Source organism: Drosophila suzukii, chromosome 3 (assembly GCF_043229965.1).
Source record: "Drosophila suzukii chromosome 3, CBGP_Dsuzu_IsoJpt1.0, whole genome shotgun sequence".
NCBI classification, from domain to species: domain Eukaryota; kingdom Metazoa; phylum Arthropoda; class Insecta; order Diptera; family Drosophilidae; genus Drosophila; species Drosophila suzukii.
Window position 1 is genome coordinate 77,212,081 of NC_092082.1, and position 15,694 is coordinate 77,227,774.

At 39.1% G+C, this 15,694-nt stretch overlaps 1 protein-coding gene across 1 annotated transcript; it reads right to left on the reverse strand.

Moving 5' to 3' along the window:
* Positions 1–6,103: 6,103 nt before the first annotated feature.
* On the reverse strand, positions 6,104–6,791 carry Sgsf (Salivary gland-derived secreted factor). Its single transcript, XM_036817927.3, has one exon. The coding sequence runs from the start codon at positions 6,763–6,765 to the stop codon at positions 6,289–6,291; it is 477 nt and encodes a 158-aa protein (XP_036673822.3). The 5' UTR covers positions 6,766–6,791; the 3' UTR covers positions 6,104–6,288.
* Positions 6,792–15,694: the final 8,903 nt, after the last annotated feature.

The window sequence follows — 15,694 nt, forward strand, 5'->3', positions numbered from 1 at the left end:
CCGATTCACAAGTGGGATACCTCTATGAATTTGTGGCGGAAATATCAAATATTCTACGTTAAAATATACCTTTTAGGAGATGGTCGAAGTTTTAACCCCTTTCATGTTCGATTTTTCCGTAATTCTAAAGAACCCAGAATGGGACCCCAAAACTGCACTTCCAAATTCCATATATTGAGTTATTGGACACCGATTTACTAGTGGGATACCTCTATGAATTTGTGGCGGAATTCTCTAATATTTTACATTAAAATATACCTTTTAGGATATGGTCGAAGTTTTAACCCCTTTTCATGTTCGATTTTTCCGTAATTCTAATGGAACCCAGAATGGGACCCCAAATCTGCACTTCCAAATTCCATATCTTAAGTTATTGTGTACCGATTCACAAGTGGGATACCTCTATGAATTTGTGGCGGAATTATCAAATATTCTACGTTAAAATATACCTTTTTGGAGGTGGTCTAAATTTTAGCCCCTTTTCATGTTCGATTTTTCCGTAATTCAATAGAACCCAGAATTGGACCCCAAAACTGCACTTCCAAATTCCATAACTTGAGTTATTGGACACCGATTTACTAGTGGGATACCTCTATGAATTTGTGGCGGAATTATCAAATATTCTACGTTAAAATATACCTTTTAGGAGATGGTCGAAGTTTTAACCCCTTTTCATGTTCGATTTTTCCGTAATTCTAATGGAACCCGGAATGAGACCCCAAAACTGCACTTCCAAATTCCATATCTTGAGTTATTGGACACCGATTTACTAGTGGGATACCTCTATGAATTTGTGGCGGAATTCTCTAATATTCTACGTTGAAATATACCTTTTAGGAGATGGTCGAAGTTTTAACCCCTTTTCATGTTCGATTTTTCCGTAATTCTAATGGAACCCAGAATGGGACCCCAAAACTGCACTTCCAAATTCCATATCTTAAGTTATTGTGTACCGATTCACAAGTGGGATACCTCTATGAATTTGTGGCGGAATTATCAAATTATCTACGTTAAAAAATATCTTTTAGGAGATGGTCTAAATTTTAGCCCCTTTTCATGTTCGATTTTTCCGTAATTCAATAGAACCCAGAATTGGACCCCAAAACTGCACTTCCAAGTTCCATAACTTGAGTTATTGTATCCCGATTTACAATTGGGATACCTCTTTGAATTTGTGGTTGAATTTTCTAACACTCTATATTGAAATATATCTTTAAAAACAAGGTTCGAAATTTTAACCAATTTTCATCTTCAATTTTTCCGTATTTCCAATGGGGTCCAGAATTTACAAGTGGAATTCGCGGCTGAATTTTCTAACAATCTACATTCAAATCTTTCTTTAAAATGAAATTTTTAATGTGGGAAGCTAAAAGTGCCCTTCTACATTCCATAACTTGAATTATTAGCTCACGATTTATGATGATGATTCGATTCTATGATTCGAATCTATGATTCGATTTTATGATTCGACTCTATGATTCGAGTCAAGGCAAAGGGCTTACTCGGCGGAAGTTTAAAGTTTCTTCTCCTTGTTGAGGGCAACAATTGCACGTCCATTGTCAAAAGGCAAAGTGCTGAAATGCAGGGTTAAGGCAGAAATAATTTCAAATAAGATTAGATAGCATTGTGTCTTCGAGCAATGTCCTTTTGGTGCTGGGGTATTGGTGAGGGTGGCTCAAAAAGAAAAACAAATAATGTTACAAATTGCAGCATTTGCACCCCTTTGGTTGGGCAAGCTCACAAGTGCCGTAGTACCACAAATTTCATGTTCTTGAGAAAATCTAGATCAGATATTTAAAATATTTTGTTGTATTGTACAACAAATTTTGTATCTTGATTTTTTTCTTATCACATATTTAAAATATTTTATTTGAAGTGCACGAAAAAATTGAGAAGGAACTTAAATATTTTTTGTGGTTCCACGTATTTTATTTTCTTGATTTCCGTTATTATCACATATTGGAAATATTCTATTAGAGACGCATAAAAAAGTTAAGAAAGAACTTAAAATTTTAAGAATAATGTTAAAACATATTATAAACCAGGTTAATATATGCAGGGAAGTTAACAAAATAAATACATTTCACAATTTCATAGCGCTTTGCTTCACTGTGCTTTGAAGGCGGCGGATAAAAATGTAAAATTCAAACTCTTCCGCCGCCCCGAGAAAACACAAATCACGGGGAAATGCAATAACAAAGGGAAACCCTCTGGCCGCAGAGTGTTCAAGTTATTTGCGGTTTATGTCCTTGTTGCTGCTCCTTTATTCATGTCGCTGAGGCGACAAAAAGGACCTTAAAGCCAATAAAACGATTTTTTCGTCTCTATCTATGAATTGTAAATGCCTTGCCGAAAAAGGACAATTGAAGTGGCCGCGTCCGCTGACAGCTTCGCATGGGTCTCAGTCTCAGCTCCTTTCCCATCGCGATTTAAGATAATAGTATCATCAACACCACTTCAGTACACCCCACATCCTGTTTTCAAATGCGGACACGAAGGCCAGGATTTGTCTGGCTCCGGGGTCTAAGGACTTACTGGGGCGTAAGCGTTGCTTGGGTCCTGTCCAATGGCTTCGGGATTTGGGTTCGGGCTTCGATGATAACAACTTTGGCGGCTAATTTGCATCAGCGATTGGTAGGGGGCCGCAAGGAAAACTTTAAGCGTTTTGAAGTTCTTCGCCGTCGAGTGACAGATTTTTCACGCACATTTAAAAAACATTTAAAAAACCATTAAATGTTTTTTCCACTTTTTTCCACCTTTTTTATTTGTCTGCATCACACCCCCATTTTTGGGAATTCTTCCTTTTTATTTTTTTATTTGTTTTCTGGGCTTTTCACAATGTTTCATTGCTATTGTTGTGGCTCCAGTTGTTGCCTTGGCGGTGCTCTCTAATCTTTGCGCCATTTATTTACACTTGATTAACACGCGACTGACATTTGTTTGACTTTCGCTTTCGCTCTGTTGAAATTAAAATACGAAACCCGCATTGCACAAAAAAATATGAAAACAATTGGGGGAGTACCGTTCTGTAAAACACTCTTACATAGCGATTTCATAAAGTTATAATACTATGCTAATGTAACAATAACACATTAACAATATAATAATATATTAATAACATAATAATATAATAGATCCTCTAGGAATGTTATGTTAAGACGTTGGATTACATGTAATATCACTTATAAAACTTCCGCAATCTATGAATATTTCATGAACTAAATTTTTATTAAAATGTAATATTATAAACGCAATCAAAAGTTTTAGCATGTTAGGTATCACTGCAAATTGGCTGTTAAAAATGTATTTTACTTATAAACAGATGCAACGCAATCCGTTGAAGTTTGAATAGAAACATTAAAAATTATATTAAAAAAACTGCAATTATTTTGAATGATAACACATTTTACAAGAGGTGCAGACATATTTGTGCTCAACTTTTTTATTCGAAATATTGGCTGTCAAAGCTCTCCTAAAAATAATATTACCCAGCTAAATAAAAGTGTATGCAAGCAAGTCCCCTTGTGTGACACATTTTCTGTGTGGGTTTGCCTTTTTGGCTTCTGCTTCATATTTTCTGTTGTACAAAAATTATTCATTTGTGGAAAATTGTGACGATGGTCGGTCCATGGCCGCAGGCCAAACTGATTAATAAACCAAACGTCAAATGCGCACAATGGCCACGCATCACCGGAGTCAAAGTTTGAGCCGGGGCAAGAGCCACCACTCCGTGGCATCCGGACCAGAATCAGAATCAGGATGAGGATGTGAGTGAGGAGGAGGACTATTTACCAGGACCACGGCGACCACAGCTGTCAACCGCGTGTCTTCCGCAAATGTGGCCGAAAAGGGGATATACAGATATTCATAAAATGAGGCGGAACTTCCTTACAAGTGCAAGTAGGCCTCGGATGGCATTGTTCTCGACTTGACTTTTTACGGATCCCGGCGACTCGCATTCCTTATGGGTTCCGTTCGAGGGCGTTGGCAGTGTCATTGTCATCTGCCGGGTCACAGTTGGTTGCTATTTGGCCAGCAAATTATTTGCATATTAGAAAAATCTCTAACATTGCAGATTTGATTTTCTTTGTGAGACAGTTTTGAAGGGAAATGAAAAAAAATGGATAGGAGCTTAAGGTCAATGGTAATCATATGTTGCTTTTCAAAAAAAACTTACAAGGAAGGTGAAAATATAGCCTAGTATATCGGAAATAAACAAATAATTAAATTTAATATATCCCCAGACTTTAATAACACTACTAAAAAAACACCTAACACATAGTTGTATTAATTTCTGCAATCGTAGCCCCCCCAATTTCCGCGAAAATCCCTTGGGGCACCGACTCGAGTTCTGATTTATAAACATGAAGATTTATACCATTACGCCCACATACTCAAGGCGGTCATAAAAATGATAAAAAACTGTGTTCTGTATTTTATTTTGACTTCAGAAATTCCCTCCACTAATGGGGGCACATTTAATGGTTTTGTTTATGGAGTGTTTAGTGATTTTTATGCCGAAACAATATAGGAAAAAAAGCTCTGTTGACTGGGCTTTAAGAGGCGGTTCAGCCGAATGTCCTGCAGGCTAGTTTACTGGTCAAACAATTCGAAGCCCTGACGAATTGCCAACTTCCGTGCGATATGATGAGGCAGAACGATTGAAGGATCATTTATCATTTTTATGGCTTCATTTTTTGCAGGGGTAAAAAATAGTTCTTAAAGAGTACCCAAGCAAATATTATTCAATATTCTCTGCCCTTCTATAACCCCAATACCAAACAATATTATTCAAAAATGTTGCTCAATTCTCAAATTCAATTTGTCAATCATAAATTTCACGCTCTCTTAAAATAAATTTGCAGGCAATTGAAAAATTTCAAGTGCCTGTGTCGAACAAGGTTTTCCTTTCAATGTGTTGAAACATTTTGGTTTTTTGCCACAATTTATGGGCAAACTTTTCGGGGTTTGGTCTGTCAGAGTTAAGCATCGGCCTCTGCTCTGACACATGACTTGAATGTCAATGGGCAAAGGACACACACCCCCAATGAACTAAAAAAAAAACAAAATAAGGGGAGGATCCACACCGAGAGTCCTGCGTCCCAGACAATGTCGCGTTAAATTTGCTACTTTGTCCGCTGCAAATTCTAAACTTCTGTTTCGTTTATTTTAGTTTTCCGAGAGAGGGGTTTCCTCAACATTTCCCGCCCACACACCCCATTCACCACATAAATAACAAAATTTAAGAACAAAATATCAATATCCACTTTGCGAAACGCCAACTGCATGCGAATGAGTTTATTTTTGGCTGTGCAAAAGTGTCTGGATCTGAATTGGACACCGCCTGAGCCAAAATTTCGCAATGCAAATGAAATTCTGTTTCTATTTCTTACTTTTGTTCTCCACTTTTTCTTTCTTGTTATTTTTGCATAATTTCGATTCACTTCTGGCGACAACATATTGCAAAGAAGTTGGCAAGCTGCAAATTTCGACGTGAATGCAAAAAAAACGCAGTTAAATTTAAATTAATTCTTAGGGAAAGTTTTGCAGCTAAAAATAGCTTTAAAAAATAATCTATAAATTTTTTTTATCATTTGACTTTATTGAATATTTTTTATATTTATGCTATGCAAGATAGCCACTATAAGTTATGTTATAGGTATTTATAAAGAACCTTAATATCCATTTGAACTTTTGTACTTCTTTTTAACAACTGCAGAGACCTTGATGCCGTTGACATAAAAGCTTAGAGCCATAAAATTGTATGTTTTTTTATTTTTGAAGCTGCTGGCCAGCTCCATAAGCCAAATTTAATTTGTTCTCATATGACATTTACGGTCATATTCAAATAACTTCGTTTGTCATCCTTCACTGGCTTTGATGTCCTTTTGAACAGGGGTTGAAGCTTGTAGCAAAATGGAAGAGGTTTCGCTAGATTAATTTGGGGTCATGCATATAATATAATTTTTTATGGTGGGAGTGCAGATGGAATGGGGGCTCTTTCAAACCGCAATCAAGTGGTATAAGAAAGGTTTTTCATATGAGAAAATTATTTATGGCTGAAAATCTCTTCAATGTGGCTCAAAGTTTAAAACCCCAGCAATTTAGTGGAAAATAATTTGATTTATTGCCATATCTCTGGGAACATGTGTTTTTACAAAGTTTTCCTAATTAGGGGTAATAGATCTTAATAACTATGTAAGATGGATTTGACGAGGGTGTCGGAAACGTATGCTGAAAAATGTTAATGAAAAATATGATATAACAATTTATTAGGCTTTAACTTGATCACATGAAATTGTATGGTATAGGATCCCTTTTTACTATGTGGTGTTCTTCTGGATGAGGATTTTTCCTTAATATAAAAAGGATTTTTGGCTCGTTTTTATGCTGTTGTAAAGGATCCCCCATTATAGGGCTCGACCTGAAGAAGTCAAGTAGGCGCTTTGCAAATCCATCCGTTTGCTTATTTTCGTCATTTCCTGGGATTTCATGGTTTACGGTTCTTATGTTAAAAATCCTGAAAAACCAGTTTTCAGATTTTATTTCATTTTCATTGGAGTTGAAGTTATGTCTTCTGGGTATATCATGGACGTTATAAAAGTCTCGTTGCTGATTATTCAAACGCGGTTCTTCGAATGGTATTCCCTTATTTCGCGCTGGACATGTTTTACAATCTTCATGGTTTTCTATGAGCCTGTAGTTATAACCCAAGCTCATACTACATAAGAGTAAGGCAATCCCGAAATGACGGCGCGTTGACATATTCACATTCGAAACTGAAGTGTTTTTAATTCGTACGAAATATTTATATAACATAAGAACTGTTTATTAAACCTTGAACTTGGGACCGGTTAAGTAAACCTGAAGGTACATAACAGCTGGCCACGCTTAAATGAGTTTCAATAAATATTTGTTTTAATTGCAATATTTACAACTGCAGATATATAAAGAAATATTCTTGTCAGAGGTTGTTTCCCCAATTTTGCTGGGCCCAGAACACGTAGATGCCATTTGTGGTGGATAGACTGTCTTCTTTTCCTCAACCTTTCCCCCGGGGGATCCCATTCCCATTCCCAGTGAATCACTGTAAGTGACACGCGTGCCCCTCCACACAATCACCCACCGCGAATTTGTGAATTTCGTTACCTCATGAAACCGAAACTGACATGAATTCGAAAAGCGTTTCGGGGCGAACATTAACACATTTATTTTTCCATTCCATTCCGGAGGTTGTCCCCTGTCGCCTCCCCGTCAAGTGTGGGCTGAATAATTTTTTAAGAGACTTCTTTTATTTGCATTTAGAAGCGTTTAAAAAAAGTCACCTGGGATTTGCGGGTGCGTTTATGTGAATACATTAACCAATTTTTAGAATGTTTTGGGGAGCTCTCATAGTGGTGGATAATGGTCTTTATACGACTGGTTGAGGATATGATTTCTTCAAATCCTCGTAGCCTTAGTTCGTATTGCTAGTGTTTAAATTTCTTGTAATTTAGTTATAAAAGTATAATATATTTATGTAAGTATATAATACTATGAAATATTAAGATTACGTTGCAAAAAACTCCTGTTGCTCACTTCATTTAATCAGCAGCTTTATGAAAATTATTCGATTCTGCCATTTCAGGAACAAGGAAACAAAGTCTCCGTTAGTCTTTTCCATTACCCACTTAGTTGGAATTGTTTCGTGTGCATTGAACATGATTTATTATGACACATAAACAACAGCTTAACTTCCGGGTAACTACCCATATGTCCGTAGTGCTAAAAAATGAAGAAAAATGGCAAAATGCCTGAGATATTGACTAAAAGCCCTAGCAGCAGCCACATCAATGGCACTTACCTTTTCCGCTTAAACACCCTCAACCTGGGCATAATGGTGACCTCCCCCGGGCACATTTTTGGGATCCCCTTCGATGCATTTGAAACAGGTTTGTCCCCGGGTTTCCCTTTCCTGCCCTTCCTCTTTTTTATTAGCCAGCCAACTTGTTCCTTGGCCGTAACGCTGTTTTTTATGCAATAGAATGATGGCAATGGACCTGGGCGAATGGGAATGTGTATGTGAATGCTCACCCGTGCGTCCAGTGGTCATCATTTTTGCTGTCCCCCTCCCTGTGATGACCGCCCCTCGTTGTCCTCACAATGAGTAGTTCCATGTACAAGTCCTCTTTTTTGCTGGCCTGCAAAAGGGAAATTTATTGTTTTCGCCGGCAGTTTGAGTCAAATGTCCCGAGTGCCTCAGCCTCTTCAGGTGCACTGGACAAAGGCCAAAAAGCTGGGGCGAGCTGGGTGTGCTGGGGTGTCACATTTGACATTTAAGATGCCGTACAATGGCCTCTCGATGGCGGCTCTAATTTATACGCATCGCCTGCATGTGACACCGCCGGCAAGTTCGAGGGCGCATTTGTCGTGCCCAAAAGTTTTTGCCATTTTTTCGCTCTCCCACAGCCATCCATTTGCAATTCCAATGATTTTTACGTCCTCCCACAATTGCCCGAAAAGAAAAAAGAGCAAAAAAACTGTTGCATTGACAAATCTAATAAACAAATGGCAGCCAGACAACCGGACAACCTATTTGCAATTGATCGGCGAAGGCTAAATTGCAAGCACATGTTGTGGTGACGAGGGAGAAGTAGCTAAGTTTGATTTCACTAAATGGATTGACATGGGAAGCATCTGGAATTTGTTAGTAAAAGGGAGGAAAAACGTAATTCAAATTATATGTTGGAGAAAAGTCGCTATGGTTGATGAATTTTATTTAATTAATTAATTATCTTTGATATTATTACAATTATTAAACTTGATAAATTGGAAAGCTGAAAAATTATCACTTAAAATACTAATCGTAATATTTTTGATCTAACTGAATACATAAAACTAATCTTGGGATTGATCTATAACTTAACAAATAGGCAAATAAAGTTTATTAGTAATTAGTAGTAATTAAAAAATGTCCAAGATCTCAATTGTTAGCAGGTTGTAATTCTCTAGGGATTTTATATCTAAAGTTCATTTTATTTCTTAGCTTACTTCACAAGCCATTTTTAATGTATCTGTTTTTCTGAGTAAACAAACGTTTATGATATCAATAAAGCAGTTAAGCGCCCTCTTTTAACGCTTTCTTCCTTCGTGTAAGGAAGTCAATTTCCCTTGCTTCGTCTTGGTATCATCTTTATATGGCCTTTTATGATGCCTGGTTGGTGTGGCAGGTTTCTTGGTAAATTGCTTGCTGCACATTGTTCAATTGTTCTCTGGTTCATATGCATCTCTCTCACCGACACTCACTTTGCTTAATTGGGTCGCTCATTATATAGAGGGTTTTGGGGAAGGGAAGGGACTGGAGCTGTCAGTTGAGTTCAGTCTTTGGCAGCATCGTGCAACGCTCCAGTTTCAGGGTTTCTCTTTTTCAGGAATGGGTAGGTTGACTATCTTATAAGGCTTACTAAACAAGTACTTCTCTTTGATGTAAGGAACATGGTAATATAAGAATGTCTGATAACTTAATCTTTCATTAAGGGTATAACGAAGATAATATAATATTTTTGATAAAGAAACCAGATATAGTAAGGATCAGGATATTCCAACAGTTTTCGGGAAAATCAACGCTCTATAAGGGTATTCCAAACTTCGTTTTCCAAATACACATTTTCTTACTGGTTGGCTGTCAAGAAAAGACAACCATTTGACAGCTCCTTCTGTGACGCTTAACTGCTTGAGGTTTTTTGGTTAAATGCAGCCCCCTTCCCGTTTTCAGCATAAGCCATTAGGGCTAAGTGATTTGTTGTTGTTCCCAGGCTGCGTTTAGCACCTTGCAAATTGCCATCGGAAAGACTGGCGGGGAATGGGTTGTGTCGACTTGCCAGGGAGCAAACTAATTGTGCGGAAGCGCAGGACATTTTCCTTCGCCTGAAAGCAGAAGTCTGCTCTAGTTTTTGGTCCTTTGGGTGTTTTATGAGTATATATATATAAGTATGCACCTTACCCACATTGCTCGATGTGCTTGCCAATGCCCAAGTTTGAGGCTCGAGAAGCCAAAGTGTCAAAGTTTATGAAAATTCAGTGCATTCTGCATTGTGGTCGTGGTCGAAAGTTTGCACAAAGTAAGCAAACTTTGCCCACTCAGATACCAAGTTTCCATTGAAAAGTTTCATGTCTGCAAGGAGTGAGTGTGTCACATGGATATTAAACATTGCATATAAGTAAGTATGGACATATCTGGTCATTGTTGGCAGTCTGACACGCGTGACATTCGACTGATGAGAGGGAAATCAGAACCCTCAGTGTCAGGAAAGTGTGACTTTGATCCGAACACGAACTTGCTTGTTGATGGTTGATAACAGAAGGGTTGGTTCATGTCACGGTCAGATTTTTATAGAGTGTGGTTCGGGAGAAGCAAAACTTTAAAAAATATATATTTTCAAGAAGAATGAGGTTTTTAATAAGAGGTTACTTTACGCATTCTGTGGAACTATAAAATCAGTGTGATTATAACATAATTTGTATTCCCTTTTCTGTTCTGTTCTTAACCTGTGGTTACCCTCAAATTGCTGTGAGGTCGCATCACCCACCATAAAACTAATTGCCGGTTATGACCTTAACTGGCGGTTCATGTTCAGACCATCCACCACCACCGCAACCTCAAAAGTCAAAATGCAAATGGAAAATCTTTTCCGGTTATCCCCCCGACAAGTTTTCCTAATCATATGCAAACGTAAGAATTAATCAATGATTTACAAGAACAATACGTGTGCACATGTCGCCGAGTGGGAAGAGTGGGCCGAATGCCGCGGGGCAGGGCGTTCCGGAGTCACTCCCAGTGGAAAACCAGAGCCCAGAAACCCAACCGAACCCAATCTGAGTCCGAATCTGAATCACAACACCCGCTTGTTAGAGGTTGCCCAAGCTGGGCCACCCACTGCCCAAGGGCCTTGGGTTTTTCGGCAGAGACAGGTCAATGGGAGGGCAGGGCAGAGAAGGGCAGGGATTCGGGGTCCGGTGCAATGAGCAAGAACACAAATAAGGCGTCGGCACTGATCCTTGTCAACCACCAAACAACAATAATTCCAGAGAACGAGCCATGGGTTTCAGACAGCCCGGCATTCCCAATATCCCAGCCTGCTAACCCGCTAATAATTCAATTAGTTGCAAACTCTGGTGGTTGCAGCCACAATCCGCACAGAAGTTTCTCTGCAGCTTGCACTGGAATCGGGCCTGGGTCTGCGATTTGGGTTCGGGTTCGGTTCAATAATCAAAATGCCGCCGGCCAAATATCGCAGCAGTGCATAAATTTTACCAGGCTGCAGAAAGTGTAAATGTGCTGGAACCGCTGGACTGAGTGGGTATTTGTGGACCTGGTGGTGCCGAGGTGGTTGCGCCTGGCATGGGGTCCTCCGATTTGGGACAATGTGTTGTGTGTGCTTTATATAATTGCTCTCGGCTTATTGTGCAATAAATACAATTGGTACGGACCGCAGAGGGCCAGCCAAATGTGCGAATTAAGCCAATCCATAAACAGATCGGAAAGAGTTTCATTTAAATGCAACCAAAGAGATTGTAAAAAATATTGTTAAAATACGATTTTTAACAAATAAGAAAGGAAAATTGGAATACTTATTTTTGCAATCTTTTTAAACCATAATACACACCACAAACATCTTTTAAATGTCATTAAAGAGGTTGTAAAAAACGATGTAAAAATGTGAACGATGTTATAATCTTGAAATTGGAATATATAATTTTTTCAATTTATCTATCCCATAAACCACACCACAAACATATTTTAAATGAAATCAAAGAGCTGGTATAATACTTTGTTCAATAAATGCAACAATATAAAAAAAGGAAAAATAATTATGATCTTAAAATTGGAATATTTATTTTTCGCAATCTATCTATCCCATAATCCACATCCCAAACATCTTCTAAGATAGATTCCTGAACCTCCATCCAACCTTTGGGTAAACAGTTTACCCGCCACTAAACAACATGGCAAATCCCCAAGCTAAAACCGAGTAATTGTGATATAAATAAAAGTGGAGAAGGGCAGGCCGGGTAGAATCAACATATCAAGATACAAGGCGAAGGATGTTGTCGCTTGTAAGACACCAGGGGGGGCGTGGCAAGGAGGGGCACAGGCAGTCTCAAAAAGTTGGCACATGTAAATTGTGAAATTGTAAATAATCGTAAATAACGCAAATATCGCCTCCCAAACCAGATTTTGGCCAAGGCGGCGACAAAAGGTAAGCCAAGATACGCCATAGAAGATGCGAGGTGGATCGCTGGGTGTGAGTTATTTATCCACTCACACTTGCTGTAATCCCATAAGCCAGCAAATCAGTAGCTGGGAAATGACTGAGCTGCCGCGGGCTGTACTCCGAAGTTGGATTCCCCCAGTCAGAAGCTTGTAGTCGTTAGACTCTAACAGATTTATAGGGCACAACACCGTTGAATTCGTGCTCTCCACTCGACTCTGCAGCATGCAAAGTGAATTTATTGAGTTAAAATGCAAATTCACCAACCATCGGTGGAGGAGGGAAAATAAAAAACGATTTAGCAAAGATTTCCAGCATAACACGATGCGTATTTCAGTTTCTTCCAGCTCTGACAGATTGCCCTCTGAAGTATCTGGAAAAGGGGAATGGGTACCTCCAGTCGACTGACGAAGGCGTACTATTTATTTAAGCTGTCTGTACAAGTGTCTCGGCAATTTGTTGAAGATTAAATGCCATCTTATGTGCTGACAATTTGTTATTCTTGGGTGTGATGGAGGGATTTTATAATTTGCAGAGCAGTTCTGTAAGGGATAACAGTTATTTCCGAGGGAATACATCTAAGTTCAAAAATGTAAGACTAGCCGATATGAAACAAGGAAGAACGCTATAGTCGAGTGCCTCGACTATCAGATACCCGTTACTCAGCTATATGGAGATATGCAAGCAGCAAAGAGAGATTAAAATGCGCCACCTACCGGCGGTATACAGATTTAAGCGTTATGGGCGTTAGAGTGGGCGTGGCAAATTTTTTTTTGGATCAATCGATAGGTATCGACGAGACCAATACATTTCAGTTAAAATTTTTTATCTAGCATGAAAATTGTGGGCGTCACAGGTTTTCGCGGTTTGTGGGCGTTAAAGTGGGCGTGGAAAACTTTTTTTTGGGTCAATCGATAGGTATTGATGAGAACAATACATTTCAGTTAAAATTTTTATTCTAGCATCAAAACTGTAGGAGCCACAGTTTTGGGCGGTTTGTGGGCGTTAGAGTGTGCGTGACACTGTGCTGAAACAAACTTGCGCTGCGTAAGAAGCTCAGGAATCTGCACGCCAAATCTCAATAGCCTAGCTCCCATAGTTTCCGAGATCTCAGCGTTCATCCGGACAGACGGACAGACGGACATGGCTAGATCGACTCGGCTAGTGATCCTGATCAAGAATATATATACTTTGTGGGGTCGGAAACGCTTCCTTCTGCCTGTTACATACTTTCCGACGAATCTAGTATACCCTTTTACTCTACGAGTAACGGGTATAAAAATAATTAGTATATGTTAGTTAGGTAGAGTAAAGTCTCATATGTCTGCATCAGTTTAAAGAAGTTAAGCCAGGTAACCCTACATCACCTTCATCTGTGACCCCAAACCATCGGGAAAACTGCAGACTTTCCTGGCGGACAGGAAAACCAACGAAATAATTCAAACCGAGGCGGGCTTATCTCGCGCTTTATCCTCGAACAACTGGGAAAACTTTACACTTTCATGGGGCAAACACGAGCAAAATAAACAGTGAGCGAAAGAGCAGCATGCGAGTTGTTTAGTGGCAAAGTAACCTTTATTTGTTTTGTGGCAAGCCACAACCTTCCAAGGATATCCGCCGCTGATAAGCCAAAGCGCCAAAAAAGCCATTAAAAATCCCCTTTGTCTTTGGATCCATTTTGAGGAGAGGGATTGGGCTGGGATTTGGTTAGAACGATGTAAACAAGTGCTATGAATGTGGCCAAGAAATTAAGCGTGTCAACATTGTGGTCGCGGCTTGCCAAAAATGCCGAACTTTGTTTGGCCTTAAAACGTACAATGTGTGTGTGGCGGGTGGCGGGTAATAAAGCAGAAGCCGCAAATTATAATTTTAACCTTTTTGGCGCCCGAGCAGGGACCTTGGCAGTGGGTTCAGAAGTGGCTACACACATACATTTCTATATGACTAGATGGGTGTGTAACCACGATAAGCGGCCCTGTCGGCCCTCTAATAGAAATAAAATCCGAGAACGGAAGTGCTCCCAGCCAAAGGTCGTGCTGGCTTTTTAATGCTTACCGCTCAACCCTCGTCCTCTGGCCCCTTTTTAGCACTCCCCATATGAGTGAAAATAATAATAACAGTAATTTGAATGCTCAACTAGAGGCGTAAAGGTTGAAAATTCATATGCAAATGATTCGGAAACATTTCCGGAAGCGTTTTTGGTGGGACGAGGAAAGCCTAAGAGCCCTTTTAATTGTTCGTTTGGCGAGCTGTTGGCCGTAAATTGAAAATAAACCATTAAGCATCTTTACTACTGCCAAAAATAATATTTCAGGATTAGTCGCAACCCATTCGCCCCCTTTCTTGTTTTCACACATTGCGCCAAGGTTAATTACGACACTCGACCAGGTCGCTGTGGCCAGGAGATAACGTAATCGTTTCTGAAACAGTATTTGCAGCTAAAAAAGGGTTATAAAGATAGGAAAATGTGAACATATTTCTTGATGTTATTATTATAACAGCAGTTTTGGAATGGATATTCTCCCAGTTTAGTACACAGACAGCTCTATAAGTAATACTATTAGCAACACCAACATTGCAAAACGCCCACAACTTCTCGCCACTTTGTTGTTCACTCATTAGCACCTTCTTTGACTTGTAAACACTTTGGAGCAAGCTCAATCAAATTAAATGCAAATTTTGCAACTTTCGAATTGTACGCAATCAGTTGCGACACCCACGCAAAAACAAACAACGACAGCTGCAAAACCAACATCGGTTGCAACCACGGCAGCAACATTTGGTTTAGCTGGTTTTTGGTGGTTTCAGTTTCAGACTGCCAACAATCAGCGACCACATTTTCACCAGGCCAATAGTAAAACTGTGTAAAAATCGATCCACTGTCTAGTTCTAGTTCTCCTCCCAACCACTTTCTGTTAGCACTTCAAAATGCTTTTTGCTGGCACCGCAAATTATTGTCAGAAGCATTCTTTGAATGAAACCAACAATCCGGCAAACCAACAATATCTGAGGACAGACCGATGCTACCACAGACGCAAATAAAAAAGTTACAGAACACAATCTGGAAAAAAACAAAACCTGAAATGGTCACACAATATGGGTAAAAAATGTTTGCAACTATGCGGTTGCTACTGTTTTCCTAACTGCTAATGAAATGTGGCGCCAAAGTAATTGAAATGGAATTTGTTTTTATATGTACAGAGCCTTAATAAATTTATCTTAAAGGAAGAGTTAAAACCAAAAGACTTCCTTTGGTGTTCTAGCAATATTAATTGCATTATCCCACACCGAAGGCACAAATAAAATGTTCACTAATTAAACCGAAAGTGTCTCCCTTGGAACTCGAAATTTAAATAATATCAATGACTCGTGAACAGAATCCGCACAAAGAGCAAAAATTATTCACGCTACATAATTAAGACAAGACGCTGCCAAAAAGCGAG

What these genes read in the sequence shown, in the direction of transcription:
- Sgsf (XM_036817927.3), bottom strand. Translation starts at nt 6,765, where the DNA reads ATGTCAACGCGCCGTCATTTCGGGATTGCCTTACTCTTATGTAGTATG.